Here is a 27,296-nt window from a genome sequence, read left to right on the forward strand (position 1 = left end):
AAGCCTTTATTTTGGCTTCTGGGGAGTCTTTTTGAATGCAATCTTTCTTTCGTTTATTTTTCCAACTCTACTGGGTGTTCAGTAGACAGGGTTTTATCCTTCATTGCTTTCCGATTCTAATAATTACCCTTCCTTCTGATAAGTAGCTACCCTGATCTAATAATTCTTCCTTCCCACATATCTACAAGTTTATTTTCCTTATAGCTTCAAATCCTTGTCCACCAACATGTTTGTACATGTGCTATTACTCTCTAAAATTTAAATTGACTACACATGGTAATATCTGGGTATAATGGGTTCCTGCCATGTGTAGGGTTGTGTAAAAAAAGTTTTGATTTTAGCTTTGTGACAGTGTTTCGGTGGACAGTTTTTTATATGACTGCACCTTATAGAGACCAAATTGCAAACATGCGCTGGATTATGGAGAAAGCTAGAGAGTTCCAGAAAGACATCTACTTCTGCTTCATTGACTATGCAAAAGCCTTTGGCTGTGTCAACCACAGCAAACTATGGCAAGTTCTTAAAGAAATGGGAGTGCCTGATCACCTTATCTGTCTCCTGAGAAATCTCTATGTGGGACAAGAAGCTACAGTTAGAACTGGATATGGAACAACTGATTGGTTCAAAATTGGGAAAGGAGTACGACAAGGCTGTATATTGTCTCCCTGCTTATTTAACTTATATGCAGAATTCATCATGCGAAAGGCTGGGCTTGATGAATCCCTAGCCGGAATTAAGATTGCCGGAAGAAATATCACCAACCTCAGATATGCAGATGACACAACCTTGATGGCAGAAAGTGAGGAGGAATTAAAGAACCTTTTAATGAGGGTGAAAGAGGAGAGCGCAAAATATGGTCTGAAGCTCAACATCAAGAAAATGAAGATCGTGGCCACTGGTCCCATCACCTCCTGGCAAATAGAAGGGGAAGAAATGGAGGCAGTGAGAGATTTTACTTTCTTGGGCTCCATGATCACTGCAGATGGTGACAGCAGCCACAAAATTAAAAGATGCCTGCTTCTTGGAAGAAAAGCAATGACAAACCTAGACAGCATCTTAAAAAGTAGAGACATCACCTTGCCAACAAAGGTCCGTATAGTAAAAGCTATGGTTTTCCCAGTAGTAATGTATGGAAGTGAAAGCTGGACCATAAAGAAGGCTGATTACAGAAGAATTGATGCTTTTGAATTATGGTGCTGGAGGAGACTCTTGAGAGTCCCATGGACTGCAAGAAGATCAAACCTCTCCATTCTTAAGGAAATCAACCCTGAGCGCTCACTGGAAGGACAGATTGTGAAACTGAGGTTCCAATACTTTGGCCACCTCATGAGAAGAGAAGACTCCCTGGAAAAGACCCTGATGTTGGGAAAGATGGAGGGCACAAGGAGAAAGGGACGACAGAGGACAAGATGGTTGGATAGTGTTCTCGAGGCTACCAGCATGAATTTGACCAAACTGCGGGAGGCAGTGGAAGACAGAAGTGCCTGGCATGCTCTGGTCCATGGGGTCACGAAGAGTCGGACACGACTAAACGACGAAACAACAACAACACCTTATAGAATCATAGAATTGTAGAATAAGTTGCAGCTTATTTGCAGGGACAGGGGGGTGGGCCTTTTGCTCCTCTGCAAATCAGCTATAAAATTAAACGAAAAATCTAGTAACTAGCGAAGACTACAGACCAAAGGACAGTACTGTAATATGAAAATGTGATTTTTAATATGTATATATATATATTAATTATTAAATTTATTAGTCACTTGTCACCCAAAAGTCTTCAAGTGACTTAAGGTAAAGAGCTCAATTAGGTTGTGGTGAAAGAAAGCAAAAACAAAACATTTAAAAGGAACAGGAGCAAATCAACATATGCCCTTGAGGTTTTTAGCAATTTATACTTTCTCAACGAGAAGCATATTATATGTCAGACAGTTATTCCTAATGGTTTAAATAACAGTATTTCTGCAAGAAGATTAGTTTTACAGAGTCTGTTTCTACTTAGGATTTTTAAAAATACAGGTATTCATGTTATTTAAAAATCATATGGCACAAATGTGGCATTGTTCCTTTAAGGGAGCAGGTGAAGGCTGCCCCAGTTAATATACAGATGAGATCTGGGGGGAGTGTATCATATCTTTGGGCCAATGGGGTATAATAGCATTCCAGACATTTTGTGTGTAAATGTTTTGAAATTTTAATGTCTTATAATATGCCTCAGCATAATTCAGCAGAGAATTATGTAGTAGGGAGTAATTTCCTTTAAAGGAAAATGGGTTAAGTTGGAAAAATTAATGCAGGCAACTATCCTGGAAAGAGTAGTGCACTTTGTTCTAGGTGGAATCCGATGAAGTTTTTTTCTAAAGGAATTAGAATTAATTTTCATCTGTAGGAGATTGAAAATGACATCGTTGAAGCTGAGGATTTACTGGTGATCTGTGGTATGTATTGTTGTTTTTTTGTATATGGCTGAAAACTTACGTTAGTATATTAGGATTTCATTTGTGGTGCAGACTACTCTTGCAAGATTCTCACACAGTATCATTTTAGTCAAGGACTAGTAACTGCCTAAAAAGGTACAGGGACACACACTATCTACACACCATTTATAAATCAGAGATTTAACATATCACATTGATACATATGCATGATATTTCCTACAATATAAAATCTTTGATTCACAAAAGTACAAAATTATCTTCATCAATTTATACAATTCAGATTTAAAGCAGTGGTCAGTATAAACCAAGTGCATCTCAAACATGAAGTCTTACCCCAGAATGGCATTTGTGAACTTCTAAAATCCAAAGAGATTTTGAAAAAAGCAGCCGAGTGTTGCTCTGGAAAACCATCATGGATAGTAATGACATTCTGTTTACAACAGAAGGACTACTACTGTATTTTGATATATTGGATTGTAAGAGGTTTTTAATTAATTCAAGGTAACCCCTTTTCATGACAACGGAGACTGACAGTGAAGCAGTCTCAAAGTGGATACAGCCCTGGTTTGGGTTTCTTCTGCTCTACAGAATTTAATGATGTGTTCAACATCTTTATGCTATACATTTCTCTAACAGCAGAAGACAGTGACAGTGCAGTTGAGCATATACACGGTGAAATGACATGATTGCATGGGGTAAGTTGCAATGACTAGACATTAAGGAGAAGAAAGAATAAAAGTCAGAACAGATGTGGCATTTTCAGAGATAACCTGGATTTCTTTTAACATTTAGTTCCATCCTTAGAGACTGTTGGGGAATGCAGCAGTTTGTTCATATAGAATTCACCAAGGTGCTGCCACAGCAGCATTTGTCATTACACAAGTCACTTTTCCAAAGAGGTATGAAGATTCAGTAGAGCTTAAGCATCTTTGGTATTCTAGTATACTTGGTGTATCATCTTAGCAGTTGTTTTAGAATAGCTAGAGTAAATGAAAAAAGAAAGTAAGAGTTTAAGCTTCGTATAGCTCCTACAATTAACTGCAAGTCCTATACTTTAGCTTGAGGAAAGTTACAACAAAACAGTACACTTTTAAGGGCGAGGAAAATAATTTTGCCACATTAGTACTATTTTTGCCAAAAGTTCTACTTTTGGGTTTTTTCCAGAGCAACTGAGTTAGTAACTTAGAGCATGATTTAACCTTCAAGCCCTGCTAGAACAAGGATAGTTCAGTTGGTTAGAGCACCGTGCTGATAACGCCATGGTTGTAGGATCAAGGGCCTGAACTAGATTATCCTCAGGGTCCTCTACAACCTTACAGTTCTATGATAATGACACTGGGCAAGCTCCTGACTCTTAGGTATCCTATTTCTCAGTTATGTTACTGTTAATTTATATGCCGCCTTTCAGCCAAAAGACATACCCAGGGTAACTGTTGCAAGGCTAACACTCTCTCAGATTCCTGGAGTAACTTCAAAACTTCTAACTCTGAGAACTCAAGTAAAGACACAGAATACACTCGTACCTCTGTTTATGTATCCCTCCGGGTACGTAAACTTCGGGTTGTGAACACGGCAAACCCGGAAGTGTATATTTCTAGGTTTCGCTGCACGAGCATGCACACAAGCACTGAATCGCGCTGCATGCATGTACAGAAGGGCGCCTCTAGTTACGGACTTTTCGAGATATGGCCAGGCCTCCAGAATGGATCCTGTCTGTAACCAGAGGTACCACTGTCAAAACAAAAAAAATTTCTTCCAGTAGCACCTTAAAGACCAACTAAGTTAGTTCTTGGTATGAGCTTTCGTGTGCATGCACACTTCTTCAGATGGTGGTATCTGAAGAAGTGTGCATGCACACAAAAGCTCATACCAAGAACTAACTTAGTTGGTCTTTAAGGTGCCACTGGAAGGAATTTTTTTTGTTTTGACTATGGCAGACCAACACGGCTACCTATCTGTCAGAGGTACCACTGTATAACTTTGTACTGTGAAAGATTCTATAGAAACAACAGAATAGATATTCCAGTATCTAATTGTGGGATGTAATCCATTGGTACAGTTAAGTGCAACATTCCTTATTTCCCTAGAGTGGGCACAGGCAGGGGGACATCCAGTCAGTGTAACTTCCTGTTCCACTGATCTGGAGCATCCTCCCCCTGCATGTGACCTGGAAGATGGACATGGCGCTGGCTGAGTCACACAGCCATTTCCTCAGTCCTTTCTTGCTCTCTTGCTTGCTGATCTTTTGCTGCCATGCTGCTCTCCGGCAGCTATTTTGTTATCTTAATGTAATTTTGCACTTGAGTTCAATCTCCATATGAGACAAACTCAGACTTTATTGTGTGACTATTAAGTAAAGCCTGCCTTTCAGGGATCAAATCATGAACTGAAATGTGAGTAAACTTTTTGTTACTTTATTCAGAAAGACTCTTGTGTCTTTATTCTTGTAAAAGGGATTAAAGGGGACACCAGGAAATAATCTTAACTAAGGGATTCAAACAAATCTGGAAACTAGCTTGCAGCTATATTGAGGAGAAATTGCTCTGCTACATCACTCACTAGTGTGAGTGAAGAAGAATAATACTTATTCAATATATCCTTTCCTACTATCCTTAACATTCCCACACTAATTACCATATTTTTCACTCTATAAGATGCACCAGACCATAAGACGCACCTAGTTTTTGGAGGAGGAAAACAAGGAAAAAATATTCTGAATCCCAGAAGCCAGAACAGCAAGAGGGATTGCTGCACAGTGAAAGCAGCGATCCCTCTTGCTGTTCTGGCTTCTGGGATAGCTGAGCAACCTGCATTCGCTCCATAAGACGCACACACATTTCCCCTTACTTTTTAGGAGGGGAAAAGTGAGTCTTATAGAGCAAAAAATACGGTACCTCATAGGACTGTTGAGGGGATAAAATGGAGAGAGGGGAAACCATGTACTGCACCATGAACTACTTGAATGAAAGGTGGAATATAAATGAAATAAATAAATGAATAAAGCTAACCAACAACATAAACTGTGATAGTTCTACTGGCAGGTGCATGTAATTAAACCATGGTTATAGTGTCCAGTTTTTAAGAAAAAAAGCTTGGGATGGAACAATTTAGAGCAGACATGGGGAGAGGTGCTTAACTCTTACCAGTTCTGCTGCTTTCCTACCTCAAATCCCTGCCTCTACCCCATAGAGAGTTCAGATTCCAGTTTTTATCTAGGGCAGAGAAGTAGTAGGAAGGGTTCAGCGTCTCCTTTTTTCTTTATACTGCCCCATTCCAAAATATTTTATTTTAAAACAGCTGTTAGATTTAATTACATGCTTCACATGCAAATGCTTAGTTCAGCCCAGAGTCTTCCATTTAAGTATTAGTATTGTAGGAATTTAATTTTAAATGTATTTATTTAATTTTATTTATATATGATAATGATTTTCACATTCATAACTATACATACATTTTAAGGTTAAATAAACACTCTGAAATAGAGGCTTGCAGAACTCTCAAAATAATGCTTACTATATTATAAATGTAACCCAACTAGGTGGGCTGGAGGGAGGCTATAGGCTTGTCTGATAACATTTTTATCATGCAATTAGATCTACTGCATGTGTTTATGCTGAATAACTAGAATAAAGCCTTGTTTTAACAAACAATGGGTTAAATGTTAAAGATTAAAAACACTTGTTTCAGCATTATATTTTTTTGTTGTTGTTTCTTGAATCTGTAGCTTTCCCTGGCATTTAATATTGTGGGGGCTAAAATATCAAGAGCCCACAAGCTTAATACAGTGGTACCTTGGGTTACAAACACCTCGAGTTACAAAGACTTCGTGTTACAGATTCCACTAACCCAGAAGCAGTACCTCGGATTAAGAACTTTGCCCCAGGATGAGAACAGAAACCATGTGCTGGCGGCGTGGTGGCAGCAGGAGGCGCCATTAGCTAAAGTGGTACTTCAGGTTAAGAATGGTTTCAGATTAAAAACGGACCTCCGGAATGAATTAAGTTCGTAACCACTGTACAGTGGTACCTCAGGTTACATACTCTTCAGGTTACATATGCTTCAGGTTACAGACTCCACTAACCCAGAAATAGTGCTTCATAGAATCATAGAGTTGGAAGAGACCACAAGGGCCATTGAGTCCAACCCCCTGCCAAGCAGGTTAAGAACTTTGCTTCAGGCGGCGCGGCGGCAGCAGGAGGCCCCATTAGCTAAAGTGGTGCTTCAGGTTAAGAACAGTTTCAGGTTAAGAACAGGCCTCCGGAATGAATTTAGTACTTAACCCGAGGTACCACTGTATAGGAAAATTAAAAAGACCCTGGAAAAGTAAGCATGTATGCTCCTCAGATTTCATCAGTTAAATCCCCTAAAGGATTATTCAGTCATAAACTAACTGAAGTGATTGAATCACCAAGCTCTTACATGCACAGGAGTGGGCTGCCTTACCTTTTTTCATTAGCAGTGCCTTATGCTACTTTGGAGGACCTGCACCACATTTAGGTGGGGGCTTTCTGGGAGCTATAAGGCTTTATCCCCAAAAGTAGGTGCTTAAAAGCCCCTGAATGCATACATACTTTCTCGGATAAGAGATCTGGTCCCCCAGGCCCCCTTTTCTGTGTACATAATGTGTGTGGTGGTCCTTAGAGGTACAAAGAAGAAAGGAGAGTAAGAGGTTGGTAAAGTCTTACCTTTATCCGGAACACAAGGCCGTGTAAATCGATTGGGCTGGCAGCCATAAGAAAATAAGCAAACATGCTTTAAAAAAAAAACAAAAACAGGAAAAAGTCACCTTAAGAACCCATTCACTGGTTTACTTTGAGATAGTAAAGAACAGAATGCACATGGTGATTTCACCACATTTATTTTCAAATATGCGGAACCATTTGAAATAGCTGCTTTGCCATGATTTCCAGAGATACTACTTCATAGACAATATTGTGTGAATTCCCCATAATTTTGTAACCATATGGTAAAAACCATAAAACTTCCTTGTATCGTTTCTTCTTTATGGAAAAAATACAGCAAAGGAATTAAAAACAAGAATGAATATTCTGTACAACAATAAATCTCCTGAACAAACATTGAATAATGTTGTAGTTTGCTTCAAGAAATGATTGGAAAACCATCCATGAGGCAATACAACTGAGACTATTATTCAAATTTTGGAAAGAGGCAATGTTGATTCTAATAACTGAATCAGGGAAACATTGCCCACACCCTGAGTTTTACAAACGAGTTCTGCTTCTTAAAGAAGAATTTATTATAATACAGTTTCATGTCTTAACTCAGATTAGGCAGAATTTATTCAAAATAGGAAAATAACAGCCAATATATAGTGACATAATGTCATCAATCCAGCAAATACAATCTAGTCAATAGTGTACATCTATTTCATTTTGTAGAAAAGGCAATCAATCCCAGGGTGGTCCTTAATAAGAGTTTTACTAAATTTCTGTTCTGAAGGCCAGTTCAAAGGGATGCTCATGAAATATCCATCAGGCCAAGTGAGTATTTCACATATGCCTTCCAAATTGCCTTTTCTTGTCACAGTGGATTAGAAAAGAGTGCCCTATTCATTGCCTCACTTCTATATTGGAGTCTGGAACTTGAGACCCCAGGGCCAAGCGTGACCCTTGAGGCCTTATCTTTTTTTTTTAATAAATATTTATTAAAATTTTTAAATATAAGTGCAAAGATAATAAACAATATAACATATATCATAACATAGTTTCATAACTTCTTTGGACTCCCTCGCGTCTCCCGCTCCCACTTGCATCATTACAAACTTTTGCCAGCAATTTATCATCTTGTTTACAATCTTACTTCCCGTTCATTTGAATATAATCTAATGATTCTCCAAAAGGTTTATATTTTCCTCAGTCTCACTTATCGTCCTAATTCCATCTAATTTAGTAGTGCTCAATTATTTATGATCTAGCATCCTTCTTAACATTCAACCAAATTACAGTATTTTTGTAGATAAATCTTGAATTTCTTCCAGTCTTCTTCAACCCTCTCTTCTCCCAGGTCTCGGATTCTGCCGGTCATCTCGGCCAGTTCCATATAGTCTATCAGTTGCATCTGCCATTCTTCCAGTGTGGGTAGATCTTGAGTTTTCCAATGCTTGGCGATGAGTATCCTTGCTGCTGTTGTTGCATACAGGAAAAAAGTTCTGTCCTTCTTTATCACCCTCTGGCCGACAATACCCAAGAGGAAGGCTTCTGGTTTCTTAGGGAAGGTATACTTAAATACCTTTTTCAACTCATTATATATCATTTCCCAGAAGGCCTTCACTCTAGGGCACGTCCACCAGAGGTGAAAGAATGTTCCTTCATTTCCTTTACATTTCCAGCATTTGTTATCAGACAAATGGTATATTTTGGCAAGTTTGACTGGGGTCATGTACCATCTATATATCATTTTCATTACATTTTCCTTCAAAGCATTACATGCAGTGAAGTTCAACCCAGTGGTCCACAACCTTTCCCAGTCCTCAAACATGATATTATACCCAATATCCTGTGCCCACTTTATCATAGCCGATTTAACCATTTCATCTTGTGTATTCCATTTTAACAGCAAGTTATACATTCTTGAAAGTACCTTAGTCTTAGGTTCTAACAGTTCTGTTTCCAATTTCGATTTCTCCACCTGGAACCCTAACTTTTTGTCATTTTTAAAGACTTCTTTAATCTGAGCGTAGTGTAACCAGTCTCGCACTTTATCCTTCATTTTCTCCAAACTCTGCAATTTCCAATTGTCTCCATCTTTTTCTAATATTTCCCAATATTTTGGCCATTTGGCCTCCATATTGGGTCTTTTTCGGCCCTTAGCTTCCAGAGGTGAAAGCCACCTTGGAGTTTTGTTTTCCAATAAGTCTTTATATTTTGTCCAGACATTAAACACTGCTTTTCTGACAATATGGTTCTTAAAGGCCTTATTGATCTTAACCTTGTCATACCATAAGTATGCATGCCAACCAAAAGCATTGTTAAAACCTTCCAGATCCAGTACGTCAGTTACAGATAGGTAGCCGTGTTGGTCTGCCATAGTCAAAACAAAAAAAAATCCTTCCAGTAGCACCTTAAAGACCAACTAAGTCAGTTCTTGGTATGAGCTTTCGTGTGCATGCACACTTCTTCAGATACATTCTTCAGATGTATCTGAAGAAGTGTGCATGCACACGAAAGCTCATACCAAGAACTGACTTAGTTGGTCTTTAAGGTGCTACTGGGGGGACGCAGGTGGCACTGTGGGTTAAAGCCTCAGCGCCTAGGACTTGCCGATCGAAAGGTCAGCGGTTCGAATCCCTGCGGCGGGGTGCGCTCCCGCTGCTCGGTCCCAGCGCCTGCCAACCTAGCAGTTCGAAAGCACCCCCAGGTGCAAGTAGATAAATAGGGACCGCTTACCAGCGGGAAGGTAAACGGCGTTTCCGTGTGCGGCTCTGGCTCGCCAGAGCAGCGATGTCACGCTGGCCACGTGACCCGGAAGTGTCTCCGGACAGCGCTGGCCCCTGGCCTCTTGAGTGAGATGGGCGCACAACCCCAGAGTCTGTCAAGACTGGCCCGTACGGGCAGGGGTACCTTTACCTTTACCTTTAAGGTGCTACTGGAAGGAATTTTTTTTTTTTCAGTACGTCAGTGTCTTCGAGAAGTAGCCAATCTTTTAGCCAGCAGAAAGCTGCGGCCTCATAGTACAACTTTAGATCTGGCAGGGCAAAGCCTCCTCTTTCTTTCGCATCAGTTAATATCTTAAACTTAATTCTGGGCTTTTTGCCCTGCCAGACGAACTTAGAGATGTCTCTCTGCCACTTCCGGAAGCACTCCGTCTTGTCCACAATCTGTAGTGTTTGGAACAGAAACAACATTTTTGGCAATACATTCATCTTGATAGCAGCAATTCGGCCTAACAAAGAAAGTTTCAATTTTGTCCAACTGTCTAAGTCTCTCTTAATTTCTGACCAACATTTTTCATAGTTGTCCTTAAATAGACTCAGATTTTTTGCTGTTATGTTTACCCCTAGGTACTTTACTTTTTTAACAACATTTAATTCTGTCTCTCTCTGAAACCGTTCTGACTCTGTATCTGTCAAGTTTTTTCCCAATACCTTGGTTTTTTGTTTGTTTAATTTAAATCCCGCCACCCGACCAAAGTCTTGAATCAATTGTAATACTCTTTTCGTACTAGATTCTGGCTCCTGCAGGGTCAAAACTAGGTCATCTGCAAAAGCTTTAAGTTTATATTGTTTCGCTCCGACCTGAATTCCTTCCACCAACCGGTCCCCTCTAATCATATTCAAGAGCACCTCCAGAACCGAAATAAATAGCAAAGGGGAAATAAGGCAGCCTTGTCGTGTTCCTTTTTCAATTTTAAACTCTTCTGTAACCACATTGTTAACTATCAGTTTGGCCTTTTGTTCTGAATATATTGCATCAATCCCATTCTCAAAACCCCGTCCCACTCCCATTTCTTTTAAATTTCCCTTCATAAATTTCCAGGAAATGTTGTCAAAGGACTTCTCCGCATCTATAAAAATTAACCCTGCTTTTGTATTTATGTCTGTTTGCAAAAGTTCCAAGATGTCAATAATGTTCCTTGTATTAGCAAACAGATGTCTACCTGGGAGAAAGCCTGCCTGGTCCTTGTGAATTACTTCATTTAATACTTTTTAAAGTCTACTTGCCAGAATGTCTGCAAATATTTTGTAATCCACATTTAAAAGAGAGATGGGATGATAGTTCTTAAGTTGTGTCTTTTCAGCTTCCGATTTTGGTATCAATGTGATAAAAGCTTCCTTCCACGATTCCGGCGCCTTCTTCCCCTCCATAATTTCATTGCTAACCTCCATCAATGGTTGTATCAGATAGTCTTTTAATGTCTTATAATACTTGGAGGTCAGCCCATCTGGCCCTGGGGATTTGCCCAATTGCATGTTCTGAATGGCTTGTTCGATCTCTTGTCGTGTTATTTTGCAATTCAGGATTGATCTATTTCCTTGTGACAATTTTGGTAATCCATTTTTTTCCAAAAATTGTTTAATCTCAACCTCGTCTTGCAGCCCTTGAGTGTATAATTTTTTGAAATATCTCTGGAAGCACTTTCTAATATCCACAGGGTTCTGAATATTTCTTCCTTCAATCTCTAGATTTGTAACTGTATTTTGTTTTTGTCTCCTCTTCAGCTGCCAAGCTAGCAGTTTCCCACATTTATTTGCCGATTCAAAATTTAATCTTAACTTCTTCTCTAGTTCTTTAATTTTCTCCAGGATCTTATCTTTCCTCTCATTTTGTGTCCTTTTCTTTACAGCATTCTGTTGTATCAAGAACCCCCTCATCACGGCCTTGCTTGCATCCCAGATAATTCTTTTTTCCACCGTAGTGTTCATGTTTATCTCAAAGTAGTCCTTCAAAGCTTTTTGGGCCTTCTTAATAATCTCCTGATCTCTAAACAAATTGTCATTCATCTTCCATCTAAAGGAAGTAGTGCCATGTCCATCTTTACTGCATTATGGTTGGAGCAGGTCTTTGGGCAGATTTCCACCTTTCTGGCCTTGGGTGCCAGACCTCTAGATATCCATATTTGGTCGATTCTTGTCCAGGTCAGTTGGGCTTCAGAGAAAAATGTTCCCTCTCTTCCCAAGGAGTTCTTTGTTCTCCAGATGTCAATCAGGTCCATATTGTCTGTCATTTCAAAAAAAGTCTTTAGTAGTCTGCCGTCTTTTGTAACATTTTGGCTTTGTGACTTATCCATGTTAGTTGATACGACCCCATTCATGTCTCCCATCATGATGATGTTGTTGTAGTCCAGATAGTCCAGCATAATCTCATGCAACTTCTTATAAAATTCCGATTTCCCCTCATTTGGTGCATAGATTCCTAATATCAAAAGCTTCTCTCCTTGATGCTGTATCTCAATTGCCAAGATTCTTCCATGTTCATCTTTAAATAAAAATTTAGGTGACAGACTCTCTATTGCATATATCACCACACCTCTCTTCTTTACTCTGTCCGAAGAAATAAATTCCTGGCCAAGTCTTTTGTTTATTAACACTTTTCTATGGAGCCTAGTCACATGTGTTTCTTGTAGGCAAATAATGTCCAATTGTTCTTTGTTTAATATGTGAAATACTTTCCTCCTTTTTTCCGGGATGTTACAGCCATTTATATTCCAGCTCAAGAGTTGCAGAGACAACCTAAATAAATCTGGTTATTTTCCTAGGGGTGGCATCTTGTTCGCTGGATCTTCAGGTTCCAAGGGTGCCGGTACCGCCGGTGCTCCAGGCCCAGAGGGTGATTCAATTCCTTTTTGAAGGTCCTCTCCATATGCAGTCAGAAATTTGTCTCTATCTTCCAGTGTTCTAATTTTAACCTTCTTCCCTCTGAAGGTAAAGGATAGTCCTTGGGGAAATTCCCACCTAAAGATAACTGAGTTGCTCCTCAGCAATCTAACCAATTCCAAGTAGTCGGATCTAAGGTCCAACAGTTGTTTAGGAATATCTTTGTAAATTTTCAATTCTTCTGTCCAAAATGTCCAGCGACTTTTCGTAGTGTAGGCCCAAAATCTTATCCCTTTCCTCCTTTGATCTCAATGTTATCAAACAGTCTCTGGGCTTCTCTTTCTTTGCAAGTCTTCCAAGCCTAAAAGCTGATACAATTTTAAAGTCCTTTTCCTCTAAATTCCAAAACTTGGAAAATTCTTTAGTCAAAAACTCAGCTAAGTTGCCTTCTTCCGCTTCTGGTATTAACCTTATCCTTAAGTTACTCTCTCGGTTCCGCAGTTCTATCATGGAGAGATAGGTCTGGTGTTCACCTACTTGTTTACAGAGTGGTCTTACCTCTTGTTTTAAATTTTCAAGTTTTTGGCTAGTATCCTCAGCTAATTTCCGATTTTCTACTGTGGCCTCCGTCAACTGCCCAATTGTTTGTACGTTCTGAGATACTTGTCCAGTTAATCTATTTAGACATTCTGTATTTTGATCAATTTTAGCAGTTTGCTCATCAGCTTTCTTGTCCAAAGATTCCACTCTCTTGTCCAGAGATTCAAATTTTTCATAAATTTTCTCTAAAATAGAAGCAGTTGCTCCTGAGGCCATATCTTCTAATTGTAGCTGCTCAGTTTCTCCCTCCCCTGCCCGTGGCAGAGAGGCGGCTACTTCCTCTGAAGGCAAAGTAGGTACAGATGATCTACGTGTCTGCGAGGCTGAGGTTAAGGTTGTTAAGGTTGTTTGTCTAGTTCTTCCCCTCTTTCTTGCGCCACTCATTCCAGAGTTATCTAAAAGTCAAGGTCAAGCTGAGTTGTTCCCATGAGAAAGCTGCAGCCCAGAGAAAAACAGTCAAACAGGAGGTCGGGAAAAGGAAAGTAAAATGATGTCACTGCTGTAAATCCCAAATCCTCTAGGGGGAGCTTGAAATGTCTTTAGGAAAGAATCCCATTCTGATAAAATTATTAAAATCAAATTTAATGTCCAAGAACCTTCAATAGCAGGTTTTAAGCAGAGTTAGTGTTGTCAGCCACAATGTTTCAGACAGTGCATACTGGTGTTTCAAATGGTGTTTTCAAAGTAGCAAGTCCAAACCCCTCAGATTGTTGCAAGTTTTAATACACAATAGCCAGATCTGCAAACTGACAGCTCAGTTGCTCAGGCAGCTCCAGCCCCTGGGTTTCTCACTCAAATTGTAGTTCCAATAGAAGAAAGGTATCACAATACTAATAAAAGTCAAAAAATCAGATGCTTAAAATCCTTATTTTGTTTGAGGAAAAGTTCAGTGGGTGCTCAGATCAGTTAGGTTGAAAGTTCTTTCTATGCATCCACTCCTCCAGCTCTTTGCTTTGAAGTTCAGTGGCAGCGGAAGACGGACTTCCTGTTTTTACGTCGCTCCGCTTTCAGCCAAATTCAGTATTTTTAGTCTCAAATTTTTATAAAGTCCTTCTTTACTCACGGGTTGTTGCTCTTCCGAATCAGAGGTTTCCAGGAAAAGAGGTCAGCGCTCACCGGCAGCAGCAGCGTGGCTTCACTCCGCAGATTGCGAAACGACTCACAGCGCCGCTACCCCCTCCACGTTCCGGAGCCCCTTACGGGGTTCCTTCAGCATTTTGGGGGCCGCTTCTGGCGCCCGCCGAGTCTCAAGACCACAGGCTCTTGCTGCCTGTGGGTTGCCAAAGTGGGTCTCCGCTTCCTTGAGGCCTTATCTGCCAGGCCACAGCCCCACATTCTAGTGCCATTGCCTGCTTGAAATGATACCTCTGTCTTTGCTGGATGGTGAGATATACTTGTAAGAAATCACTGTTTTTTTGCATGACTGGATTGTGGAACATTTGAACAGGTATCTGAAAGCAGTTTTGGGGGGGAGCACAGCAGATAAACTGAAGATTAAGATAGGATTGAGATTCTGTGAGTGTCTATTGTTTTGAAAAGAGGTATTCAACTGGATCTGGAGATATTTAAACTCATTCTGAAAGTCCAAATTTGTAACTTGGGGGTCCTCCTAGACTTAGTGTTATTTATGGAAGCACAGGGAACAGAAGTGCCTAAGAGTATGTTTCATCAATTTTGACTGATGTGCCAGCAACATTTGAACCCAACCCATTGGACCTATTTGCTTCTGAGCCCAAATAAAGTGTGGGTTTTGACTTTTACAACACTAAATGTTTTGTGGTCGAGTCACTTATCGGACTGCCTATGCCAGGCATGGGAAACCTCCAGCATGTGGACCAGTCTTGGTCTATCAGGTCTGATTTGGTTTGTGAGGCCATTTCCCCCAAACCACACCCACTTGTTAATCAACTGTTTGTTGCAGTGGTAGGATTCAGTCCTACTGGGCACTATTTTGCAAGTTCTTTCGCTGTGGGGAAAATACTAGTAATGCATACTCATCCCCTCCCCACCAGCCTGCAGGTCAACTTTGACAGGTAATTGGAAGCAGCCACCTGTCAAAGTTAGCCCACAGAGTGGGAGGAAATGAAGATCTTTCCCACTGAGCCACAAGCTTTCTCCACCTTGAACATCTATTGACAGTTACAGAAGCCCTATTTGAATGCTCACCAGCGGAGTCAGGTAGGTTGGTGGGCAGAACACAGAGAATTTATGACAGTGGGCCCAAGGATACAAAACTCTCTACCATGGGAGATGCAGGCTTTGAAAATATTTCTGATGCAGACCATTTTTTAAGTAAGAGGTTATGGTTTTATTGCGTTATTCTAATGGCCATGGTTTGGATTTTATGCTGAATTGACAGATTAAATTAAACCAATTCTATGGCAGAACTTTATTGGAATGATGGAACCTCCATCACACCTTCACCTCAAGTTCATTTCTACTACACCCCATATTGCTGCCTTAGCAACTATTTGCTCTTTTCCTCATCAGGAAAAAAATGCCAGTGCCTGTTTGCATTTGTTCCTCTAGACAAAGTAAACAGTAGTTGAAATGTGAAAGTTAAAAATGCTTAACATCTGTTGAATAGTGCTCAGCTTTCCTATTGTAAAAGTGTGTAGACTCTGCAAAACTCTAGTCCTTGCTTAAGAAATTTGAAAATGCATTTTCAGGTATTTCTTATTCAGTTTCAATAAATTACATACCAGCTATAAGCAGTACGAAGACAAAACCTAGAAGAGAGGGGAAATGATTCTGATAAGTGAGCTTCTCACAAAACTTTAATACTAATTAAAAGAAATGCTAATTCGCACTGACAGCCACATCAGAAATAAATTTTAGCTGAAGCACTGCCAATGACTATGAATTTCAAACTACAGCTGGTGGACGTATTTCAGGGCCAGAGTAGATGTAATGCTAAATGTGTCACGTTATTGGGTATTGTTCTTAAAAAGGAGGCATGGGGGTATTTTTTTGTCCACTTGTGTGGGGTGTAATCCTTTCCCCCTCTGGTACTGTCCTGATGAAAATTACTAGCTCAGTTATTAGCCCCACAAGGAAAGCACCAAGTGGCACCAATTACATGGTTTCAAAGGTATCTATTCCACCTTTTAAAGCATTGTAAAAATATTTCTGTAAGTCAAAACAATGTACAATCACTATAAGAACATTTCAATAGTATTAACAGCAAAGGATAAAAGCAGAACCAGGAGATTACAACTATCTTAATTAGTTACCACTGAAGGCAAGGAGAATTAAATGTGTTTAATTCGCACTTGAAGTCTATCAGGGATGCCACTCATATTTCAGGAGGGAATTTCAGAGATGGGGTGTTGCCACAGAGAAACTCTAAGTGGTGGGGCAAGAGGACTCCAAAGATGTAACCTATATTCAGGTTTGTATTGGAGGAGGCTGTCTTTCAGTTATTTTAGTCTCAAAACACTTTAGAGCTATAAAGGTAAAACCAGCACCATAAGTTGAGTATGGAAACAAATCTGAAATCATTGCAACTGATGTAAAACCAGCATACTATGGTCTAAAAGCACATACCTGCCAACTATGTTTTGCAGCAGCTGCAGTTTCCAAAAACTTTTCAAGGGCAGCCCTACACCTGTAAGTGACCAAGGTATGTGTCACCATGGCCAGAGCTATTTTTTCCAGGAAGGTAAGTAACTAGTACACCAGGCAAAACTATGTCACAACCCTGGAGCTGGATTCCTTGTCTTCAATGGATGAGGGTAAGAACTCTGAAGCAGAAGGGGAAAGACCTGCGGGACCAATCCTAGAAACACTTCCATGAGATACCTCTGTTGTGCCAGTGCCGCTCCAATTTGAGGATACAGTGTTGCCATCTTCAGACTCTAAGGACTCCATCACAGAGGCCCCGGTTGAGACCAGGGTCTCCCCTGCTCCACTGGAGTAGAAGACTGATGGAACAGGCTGGGGGCCTTTAATTGAAAAGGCACCTTCCAGTGAGACAGGGCTAGCAATGGGGCTGATGCTGCTGCTGCTGCTATACATGTCTTAGTCTCTGTTTGATGCTTGCTGAAAGAACACTTTCTCCTCCTTGAGCAAGGTGGGTGGTGAGACCACATCTTACTCAAGTAAAGGAACAACTGGGAACTGACTTTAAGTACCTGCCTCAAAACTGACATCACATACAATGTAAAGGGTGAGATGGGTGGACATATTTTCTTATTGTGGGGGGGGGGGATGCTGCTGCAGACCAAATTTGGAACCCTGGTGGACCAAGTTTGGCCAGCAAGCTAAAGGCTCTCCACCCTGGTCCAATTCATTACTCCAAAGATCTACATGGTCACCTCAGTCCTTAATATCCAAAAAGAACCTAGGATCCAGTGAACAGGTGGTAAGTCTCAAGCCTCCAAGAAGCTTCTCTACATCTTAAGGTTGGAATACATGACTAGATATCATTGCAAATCCATCCATCCTTCTTATCAAACTCTGACATCCAAGTACAATAGCAATTTTATCCACAAAATGAAACACAAACTAGGTTTATGACAGTGTATGCTCATGAATGTAGTAGTTCCTTCCCCATCTGGCCATTCATTTCTGTTTATAATAGTCTAGTTTCTTTTTCAATGTGGCTTATACAATGAAAGGTAGGAGAATACTATTTGCTTCTAACTGGTTTTAAATATTACACTTCTTAAAGAGTTGGTAGAATGGAAATTTACTTCAGATCAGGAATGAGGAACCTATGGACCTTCAAAGTTTGTTAGGATTTGTTACGAGTTGTAGTAGTCCAGTAACACATGGAAGCCCTATTCCCGATTTAGATTATCCACTGGTGTCAGGAACAGGTTCCCTAGCCACCTATCCTCTTTCCTAGCTCACTCACAGGGACTCTTATTACAGAGGGTGCTCCCAGTGGCCTACTGCCAGGTGAACTGCTCATATGCATCAAACTCAAGCTAGTAATAGAAAGAAAATCTCTTGTATGAGGAAAAGCAAGAGTGACACCTGAAAAGTGACAGCAGTGTCAGATAAGTGTTGCTATATATCTACAACTTCATACGTACTCAGGTAACAAGATGGAAGTTTAGGTGACCATTGCTTCCCACCAATGTAGCGAATCTCAGATGGCCCTGCTAATGTATAGCCAGCAGAACATCGAATAGTAACTGTATCTCCAGGCTCATAGCTGGTTTTCTTCCCCCGGATTATTCTTGCATTACGGATAGACAGGTAATAAATGTCTGGTGAAGTTCTAACTGAAAACACAAACTATTATAAACAAAACAAAGCAACACTAAAGCACACATTATTTTCCAAATATTTCATATTTTAGCTTAACAAAGTGTTGTTGTGGTTGGAAGGGCTGTAGCTCAGTGGTAGCACACTTACTTTGTATGCAAAAGATCCCATGTTTAATCTATGCTATCTAGGGCTGGGAATGTCCCCTGCCCAAAATACTGGAGAGCTGCTGCATGTCAGTATGGGTAATACTGACTTAAATGGCCCTATAGTCTGACTTCGTAAAAAAGGCACAATTTAATTTGCAACATGAAAAGCATTTGTCACCAAAACATTAAGAAAACATTGCAATGTACAGGTGAAACTAAAAAAATTAGAATATCGTGGAAAAGTTCGTTTATTTCAGCAATTCAACTTAAAAGGTGAAACTAATATATGAGATAGACTCATGACATGCAAAGAGAGATATGCATGCTTCTACTTCTCAGTGGTCCAATATTGCTCTATTTGCAATCCTTGTTTTGCTTATTTCATTTAATATTCTAATTTTCTGAGATTGTTAATTTGGGGTTTTCATCAGCTGTACACCATAATGATCACAATTATAGCAAATAAAGGCTTTACATATTTCTCTTTGCATGTCATGAGTCTATCTCATAGTTTCACCTTTTAAGCTGAATTACTGAAATAAATGAACTTTTCCATGATATTCTAATTTTTCAAGTTTCACCTATTAAGCTGGATTACTGAAATAAATGAACTTTTCCACGATATTCTAATTTTTCGAGTTTCATCTGTATAGTGTTGTAAATTCTTAATTCTTGGTTTGTATACAAAAATCATATATATATATATATATATATATATATATATATATATATATATATATTATTTGGCACTTTCCACAATGTCTCAAAGCAGATTCAAGATTCACTTTTAAAAACAAATACAGCAAGAAAATACAAAAAGCCAGATTTGATCTAAAAAGTGATAAAAAATATTGTAAAAATCATAAAACCTACCACAGCCAACTAAAAATTACAACTACAATCAGGCCAAATATGGTCTTGATCCCTGCAGCATGATTCCATTTAACTAACAGCCTGGATAAACATTAGTGCCACAATTCCACAAAGGAGGAGTGACCACTTAAAAAGCCCATATTTGTATTGCCACCTCCCACACCTCCCCCAGAGGTGGGTACACTGAGGAGTCTGATTATAACTACAGAGTCCATGAAAGTTCATATGAGGTGACAAAAGCCCCTAAGGTATTGAGGTTCTGAGCTATGTAAGGTTTTATGGCTCAAAATTAGCCATCATCCTTCCTCTACCATCAAGTTGTCAGTAACAAAGTTCATTGAGTTCTATTTCTTTTTATATACTCATCCGATTTGATGTCTCTCCCATTCTTTCAGTTTCTGGAATTGTAGTACATACAATAATGAGCAAAATAACAATCCCAACTGACTGTTTTTGAGCAATGTTGTGCTGCGTATACTCCCAGATTAGTTAATTCAAAAGGAAAGGATGCAACTCTCTGCTTTAATCCCATGCAATACATTTCCTTGAAAGTAGGCAGACACCATACCACTTTAAACAATTGTTCTGATTAGTTCTACTTTTCCCCTAGACTATCCTTTGAACGTAAGGCAAAGCAATGCCGTTTGAATCCAGCTAGCAATTAATCAGTGTAGCTCCTCTTGCATTATATGTGAGCACAAACATAGGGAGGTATTAAAGTAGTAGCCCTATGATGAGGTATTAATTTTGTGGTAAATAAACACAGAATTCACTGAATACCCCAAAGCTATATTTATACCTACAGAAACATGCTTGCACAGGAGGATGCCAGGAATTGTAGCCTTGGCATGCTACATTCATCTCCATGGTTTCATCAGGAAAAGAATACTGCTTATTACAGGTTACAACAACACTTGTTCCAATCTTATACTGATGTTGCAATGGACGCACAGTCCCACTTGGAATTAATGGGGCACCGCATAAACCTGGATCAACTGCAACAAAAAAGTCCCCACAAAAATTGTAAAAATAAACATTGTGTTCCATGAGGGAAGATGAAATATAAATGTAAACAAACAAACTTGTTCTAGCTAATTAAAGATGAGAACTTACAAGCGGGAAACTGAAAGAAGAACTGGCCCTTTATAAACACACATTCCTCAAAGTGCATTCTGCCAGGATGTCAAATATTCTTTTAACCATTCAACAGTCACACATACTTTGTTAATGCTATTCAACAGGATAAAAGTAGGAGAGAATTTGGGAGATGTCCCTTCTGATGTTGAATTTATAAAGTGAATTTATATAAAGTGATGTTGAATTTATAAAGTCCACATTTAGTAAACCATCTTTTATCACTGACTGAGGAAGCATAATTGCTATTTGAATGCTTTGATATTCTTACTTTCTTTACATGAAGGCAGCGCAGGATACCAGCTACTGTTCGCTCCGCATTTAATTAAATAATTTCCCATCAGAAAATATCCAGTTTTGCATTCAAATATAATAGTGTTGCCATATGTATACGAATGTCCAAATCCGCTTAATATTAATCCATGTTCAACTACTGGATCTTTACATTTCACCACTATAAGCAGACAGGAATATTAAAAAACAAAAACTAAGAAATAGAACATTGCATATAGTTTATTTACATTTTCTCAAATGTCATTATATTCTGCTGAAGCCTTATTAAAAAGTTAGTTTTCTAAAAAAACAACAAAAAACCTGATACTCACTGTCTGGCTATATGTTACTCTGTGCCCTATGTCACACGTTCTCTACAAAAGCTGTTACCAACTGCCCTAGATATTTAAAATAAATAAAACTAAAACGTGGTGTCACTTGTATTAGAATTGCTGATCTGTAATGTTTAAATTGGTATTCCAAACAATTACAGTACATATATATATATAGGAACATGTGCACGAAAGCTTATACCCAGAACAAACTTAGTTGGTCTCTAAGGTGCTAATGGACAATTAAAAAACATATTATTTTGACTGTGTCAGAGACCAACATGGCTACCTACCTGAATATATATAGGAAATAATCCATTAAGGAGATCACAGGTGGAATCTTCTAGAAACCTCTCCAAGGTTAACAATTTATTAGCTCCAAGTGCTAATAAACATATGGTGACAGATCCAGTACAGAAATGCTAAACAGATACTATGGAAGGCCAATCCATCCACTGACCATTAGACCACAAAGCATGATGAATGGATCTCCCAAATGTTTAGATTTTGCAGAGAAATGGCTTTATTCACAGCTTTAGTCATGATTTTTAAAAAATGAACTTCTCTCCCAATGCAAATAGAAGCCATATAAGGAAACAAAGTGTGAACCCCACTCCCTATGCCATGATCGTGCATCCAATCTATCTCCAGCCCCCTTTGTGTGTATAACCTGATAAGTGAGTCAGTGAAGGGTTGTGATTTGAGCAAACTCATAAATTCATTAATTTAGCCAAAGCTAGGAAATAATACTGGCTAGCTTCCTCATGAGACCAGCCTGGCAATGGCTTGCTGGGAGTGCATCTTGAAGAAACAAAAGGCTGATAGTGGTCTGGTTTGTGCAGCCATGCAGGCTGGCTGGACCAGGTTTTTACAGAGACACATGGGGATGGCACTGAATCCAATGCTGTGCAGCTGGAAAGGGCAAGCCCCTCTTGAGATTTAAATGTTGTGAACTCTCTCTCCATCAAAACCCAGGTGGTAAATATGTGTAAAATAAAGTCTCTGCTGTGCCTCATTCTGAAGGAACACAAACTGTGGTCAAGTGCCCCAAACCCTAGAATCTTGCACGCATTCAGCAGAGGTTAGGGTGACATGTAAAACTGTCACTGTGGGTACCCTGACTCCACAAAGTTTCTGTGTGCCCTGACCCCCTCTAGATTCCTGAGTGGTGGGGTTTAGTCAGTGTTTTGATTAACATGGTGAGCTAAGTGGCATTGGATTTAACAGTGCAAAAGGGAAGCTAAATTTATTTTCCAGTCCAGGGCATCACCTTGGTGGAGGGGGTAATGCTGGAAGTGGAAAGGGATGGGTTGGTTTGAAATTGGAACCTAGAAATAAAACATCATTCTCTCTGAAAAGTAGCAGAGAAGGAACGGCCTGTAGAGCTAATAATCTGCTAATGCACGTTAACCAAAATCAGGACCACTAAGATAAGCTGCTCTCCATAATAAATAAAAATCAATGAAAATACTTAGCAAACTGATGTTCTCTCCCTCCCCACCAACAAAAATCCTGGCTACATCCATGAACTCGGAGTGTGGTATATAGCCTCACTGCCTGTAAACATTGGGGCTTCCCCATTCATTTCTGTATAGCACAAAAGTGAAATGCAATGTTTACTGAGATAGAGCACAAACATAAAAGGAGAACAAAAGTACCTCTGTCAATCACTCCACACATAAATTATCATTAAACAACTTAGGGATTCTGAACATGAACAATGAAGCTTAATATCAATTCAAAGCCAAATAAAGGGAGGGATACAGCTATCTAGAAAAAAGTTCCCTTTTAATATATTATGAATCATAATATATCATGAATGAAGAGTAAAAGAAAATGCAACCTTTGCATTTTGGGGGCTTTCCCTTCCACACTCCTTTAGTATCACCATCCATGCCACAGGAAATAGAGTGTGCTCCGATAAGAGAGAAATTATCACGGCAAGTGTATGTTATAACTGTTCTAAGAACATAAAAAGCGGCTCCAGTCCCATTGTGAGATCCATTAGAAATGTTTGGAGGAGCTGTACAGAAGAAACCTAGAAACATATCAGAAAAAGTTCATATTCATAATGCTATAATAGTATTATATTAGGTTATTCAATTCTTGATGCTTTAAAATATTAAAATTTATTTAAGCATATTGTCGTTTGACATCCATCTATCTTGAGAGACAATGGAGTGTGCCTCCAAGGGCAAAGTCAAACTAGTGTGTTAACAACACTGAAGTGACCTCCCCAGGGCAGTGTGTATACAGGTCCTGCGCTGCCCAGATGACAAGTAAATTTCTATTTTATTTTGTATAATGGCGGCAAAATTGTAATATTAGACCAAAATTGGGGGAAACCAATAATTATTTCTCTTTAAATAGTTATTTGCAGAGTCATACATATGGGAATTTACCCACAGAGATAGAATCTTCTGGAAAGGTCGAAAATGATGCTTTTAGGGCTGAGCAAAACTAGTTCAGGGAACAGTAGTTCAGTCCCCAAATGGAAACAACTATCCCTGTTTCAGGGAGGGAGTTTTTACCTTTTAATGCCTCCATCCCATTTTAAAAGCACTCTTGCCTCTCTGTAAAGGCACTCTTTCTTGGAGAGGCTTTCTACTGGCCATTACAGTATTCTCCTCCAAAAAAGATGCAAGATGATGCAAGTTGTAGCACTGTGTAACATTGTCACAGTGCCGTCTAGGAGGAGAATGACTGCCTGGAGGAATGCTCTCCAATTCCTGTGCAGCTACAGAGAACATTAGTTATTTCCCTTCAAAAATCTTCCCCAGCTTCAGTGCCATTTTTAAACCTCATTTTTATATAGAAAGAAATGGTGCTTGCTGAAGCATTTGGAGGGTAGGGTAGTTGGGATACAGCAGACAGAACTCTGTTCTGGTTGCTCCCTCACAACAGGCAGCATTTTTAAATGGTTAACAAAAAGATGCTGCCACAACAGGCAACATTTCATAAGTGTTAAAGTCAAAAGGGGTAAAAAAAGAGAGAAGGAAGCCTCTACTACTGCCATGGTAAGTACATCTCATCCAAAACGCTTTGTTCCCAACCCCAACCAGCCCCCCAAACCCCCCCATAAATAACTGAAATCTGGTCCTGGCTACCTATGAACTGGATGGTCATTTTGTCTCAGCTCTGGAAATTCACAATACAGTCAATGGGTTGAATGTGCTTCAGGTTGAGCGCATTCGAGTTGCGCCCTGCGGCAACCCGGAAGTAACGGAGCACGTTACTTACAGGTTTCGCCACTCGCGCATCTGCAGACACTCAAAATGACGTCATGTCCATGCACGGAAGCGGCAAAACGCGACTTGCGCACTTGCAGACACGTCTTACGTTGAGTTCAGGATCTGAATGGGGCTCCGAAACGGATCCCATTCGCATCCCGAGGTACCACTGTACCCTGATTTTATTACCTTTGCAGAGTCTCCCATGTGGAGACTAGAGCTAATTCATCAGGAAGCAGGTATAAAAGTGTGCCAGGCATACAAGCTCCTATGCCATAGGGTTGTCATACGTCTGGGAAATCCTGGACATGTTCTCTTTTGGGGGGCCAACATGCCCACCTGAGGGGATTTTTATATTTTAAAGGAAATGTCCATTTTTGAGGGGGGGGGGTATTTATTTATTTATTTATTTGTTGTTTTGGCTCAGGCAGCTCAAGCACATTTGGCTTTGCACGCCACAGCTGCTGCAGCGTAAACTGGGGAAAGAGGCTCGTGGGTGCAGGTACTTTGCATGTTATCAGGGAAAGGGAATTGCAATCTGGAAAAGGAAACTTGAGAGGAAGGAGTAGGAAGTATTTGAGCCATAAGATCCCTGCCTTTGTAACATATCCTAATAATATCCATGGGCATGGAAGGCAGATTGAGTATATGGATAAATAATAATAATCAGGGACCTTACTGTGAGTGTCTGCTATAAATTGCCAAGCCAGACTGAAGACTTGGAATGATGCCTTCCTAGAGCAGATTACAAAATATTCAAAAAGGAGATACACAGTAGTCATGGGAGACTTCAATTGATATCTGTTGAAACTCAAATTCTGCCAAGAATTAAGGTTCAGCAAATTTATCAATTTCCTCACTGACAAGAGGCATGTGAATTGGGTGATTTGCCAGACATTGTCTCTGATAACTTATTGCATTCATAGCTTGTGGCAATATGCCAGTGACAAACTGGTATGAAAATATGGAATAATTGAGCATGAACACAAAATGAGCCAAGGTTAAGTATCTATTTCAAAGCGCATATTCTAGGTTCTTTGGGGATTGTTGTAGTTGCTAAAACACAGAGAAACCTGTTTAAGTAAATAATATGATGAAATACCTACCCTCTAGTCCACAATACTTTATATTTCCACAACAGTCTAACTACACGTTTTGTAAATTGCACAGCTGGCAGCTATTAGTGGGTACCAAACACTGCATTAAAAAAAACAACACCCCACCAATGCAGTCTTTTTACATGCCAAAACACTCTCCCCGCCCCCAGGCAACCAAACTATAACTCAATATCTTCCCCATGCGCGCTTACTCCGGAGTAAACGCAGCTGGCTGGGCAGAATGGCAGCCTGGCAGAGCCAGTCGCCTGAGGATGTGGAGCCCAATTTGTTCCGCTTTCAGCGGAATGGGGGGCGGGGCCTCGCAGCTGAGCAAGGAAGGACACCTCGGCGCCACCTGGCGGTAGGCGGGGAAAGAGACACCCGCGTTTACCTCAGGCGCCTGGAAAGACCCGCCCATCGCGCCGCGCTTCGTGAAGCCTCAGGCAGCACGAGAGGAGACGGCGGGAAGGCGAGCGAAAGGGGCAAAGGGAGGCTCAGCGGCCCCTAGAGGCTCTGTCCTCCCTTGTACTCACGCACGCTATCCTGAGGCAGGGACCACTGAGGGAGCAGTAGTATCGATATCCCCGTTAACCAGAGAGCCCGCAGAATCCCCCACGACGGCCGTTGCATAGCGCTGGCCTTAGAAGACGGCGACGAGCCAACTGCGCATGCGAGGGTTGGGGAGAACGTTCGGAAGGAGCTGTGCGGTGGTGGCGAGACGCGCGCGCGCTCTACGTTTCTACGGGTCGCATCCACCCCGCGCGTTAACATCACCTGAAAGAGACTAACAGGTGGCTCCCATACGACCTATTTAATAGCTCCTTTGGAGCTGGCACTTCCTTGTTACGTCCCCTGCCTCTCCAGGCCCGCGACAGCTGCAGTAGCTATTGCGGACAAAGTAGCTGATCATTCACGGTTGTTCATGTCCCTGTGTAAAGGACCACCTTCCTTGTAGAAATCTGCTACCTTGTACCTTCTAGCTGACACATTGAAACTTTAATCTGTTCTAATTTTAGTTCTATCCATCCTTGAAGAGTGAAGTTTTACTGATTTTCAGTAAAACAGATTGTTTTACAAGTATTTTTAACCAATTATTAAATGCTATGTCTATAAAGGGAAAAGGATACTAGAAATATTGCGAGAGGCTTATGAATAATTTAGAACAATCCTTCAGTGTAGCTTTATTTATTTAAAGCATTTTTATACTAGTTTATTTTGTAATCCAGAGTTGTTACATATTATATAACATGAACATACTACACCACGTTATATATTATATAACATGAACATACTACACCACAGCCACCCATGCACAACTATTAGGATTGTCCCACCACTCCACTGCCTGTGAACACTATTACTTTTATTCATCTAACATGTAAAATGGAGGTGCCAAATAAAAGCAAAAGGCAGAGAGCATGTGCTACCAGCATATGGGATGTTTTAAGATCCCATAAGAACTGTAAAGGAAGCAACATAGAAGAAAATTGTATTTTTCCAGGAAGGAAGAGAAGGTAGGAGGGGATGGGTAGAGATTAATGGGCTTGAGAGTGGTTTCTTTACTTCATTGCAGCTGTTCTCTAAGGAACAGCAGAAGTAACAAAGACAGTCTGAAGGGAACATACACAGTTGTACTATTCTGCTACAGAGGAGCAAGTACCTATAGAGAGAGATGTGTGGTTCTTT

The 27,296-nt window shown here is 40.1% G+C and overlaps 1 protein-coding gene across 6 annotated transcripts in view; it reads right to left on the minus strand.

Moving 5' to 3' along the window:
• Positions 1-2,585: 2,585 nt before the first annotated feature.
• The window catches only part of LOC310847624 (zona pellucida sperm-binding protein 3 receptor-like), a 29,066-nt gene continuing 4,355 nt past the window's right edge, over positions 2,586-27,296 (minus strand). The window contains exons 1-8 of one of the 6 annotated variants that reach the window (XM_083745612.1): positions 26,144-26,849; positions 23,127-23,321; positions 20,950-21,132; positions 20,348-20,539; positions 18,348-18,539; positions 16,011-16,037; positions 7,121-7,187; positions 2,586-3,415 (exon numbers count right to left, since the gene is read on the minus strand). In XM_083745612.1, coding sequence (XP_083601738.1) covers positions 7,123-7,187; positions 16,011-16,037; positions 18,348-18,539; positions 20,348-20,539; positions 20,950-21,132; positions 23,127-23,321; positions 26,144-26,381 — 1,092 coding nt within the window. In that variant the 5' untranslated portion in view covers positions 26,382-26,849 and the 3' untranslated portion in view covers positions 2,586-3,415; positions 7,121-7,122. The other 5 variants (XM_083745616.1, XM_083745617.1, XM_083745614.1 and 2 more) reach the window with 5 other exon arrangements.

This window comes from Podarcis gaigeae, assembly GCF_964106915.1.
Source record: "Podarcis gaigeae genome assembly, chromosome: 6".
Taxonomy (NCBI): domain Eukaryota; kingdom Metazoa; phylum Chordata; class Lepidosauria; order Squamata; family Lacertidae; genus Podarcis; species Podarcis gaigeae.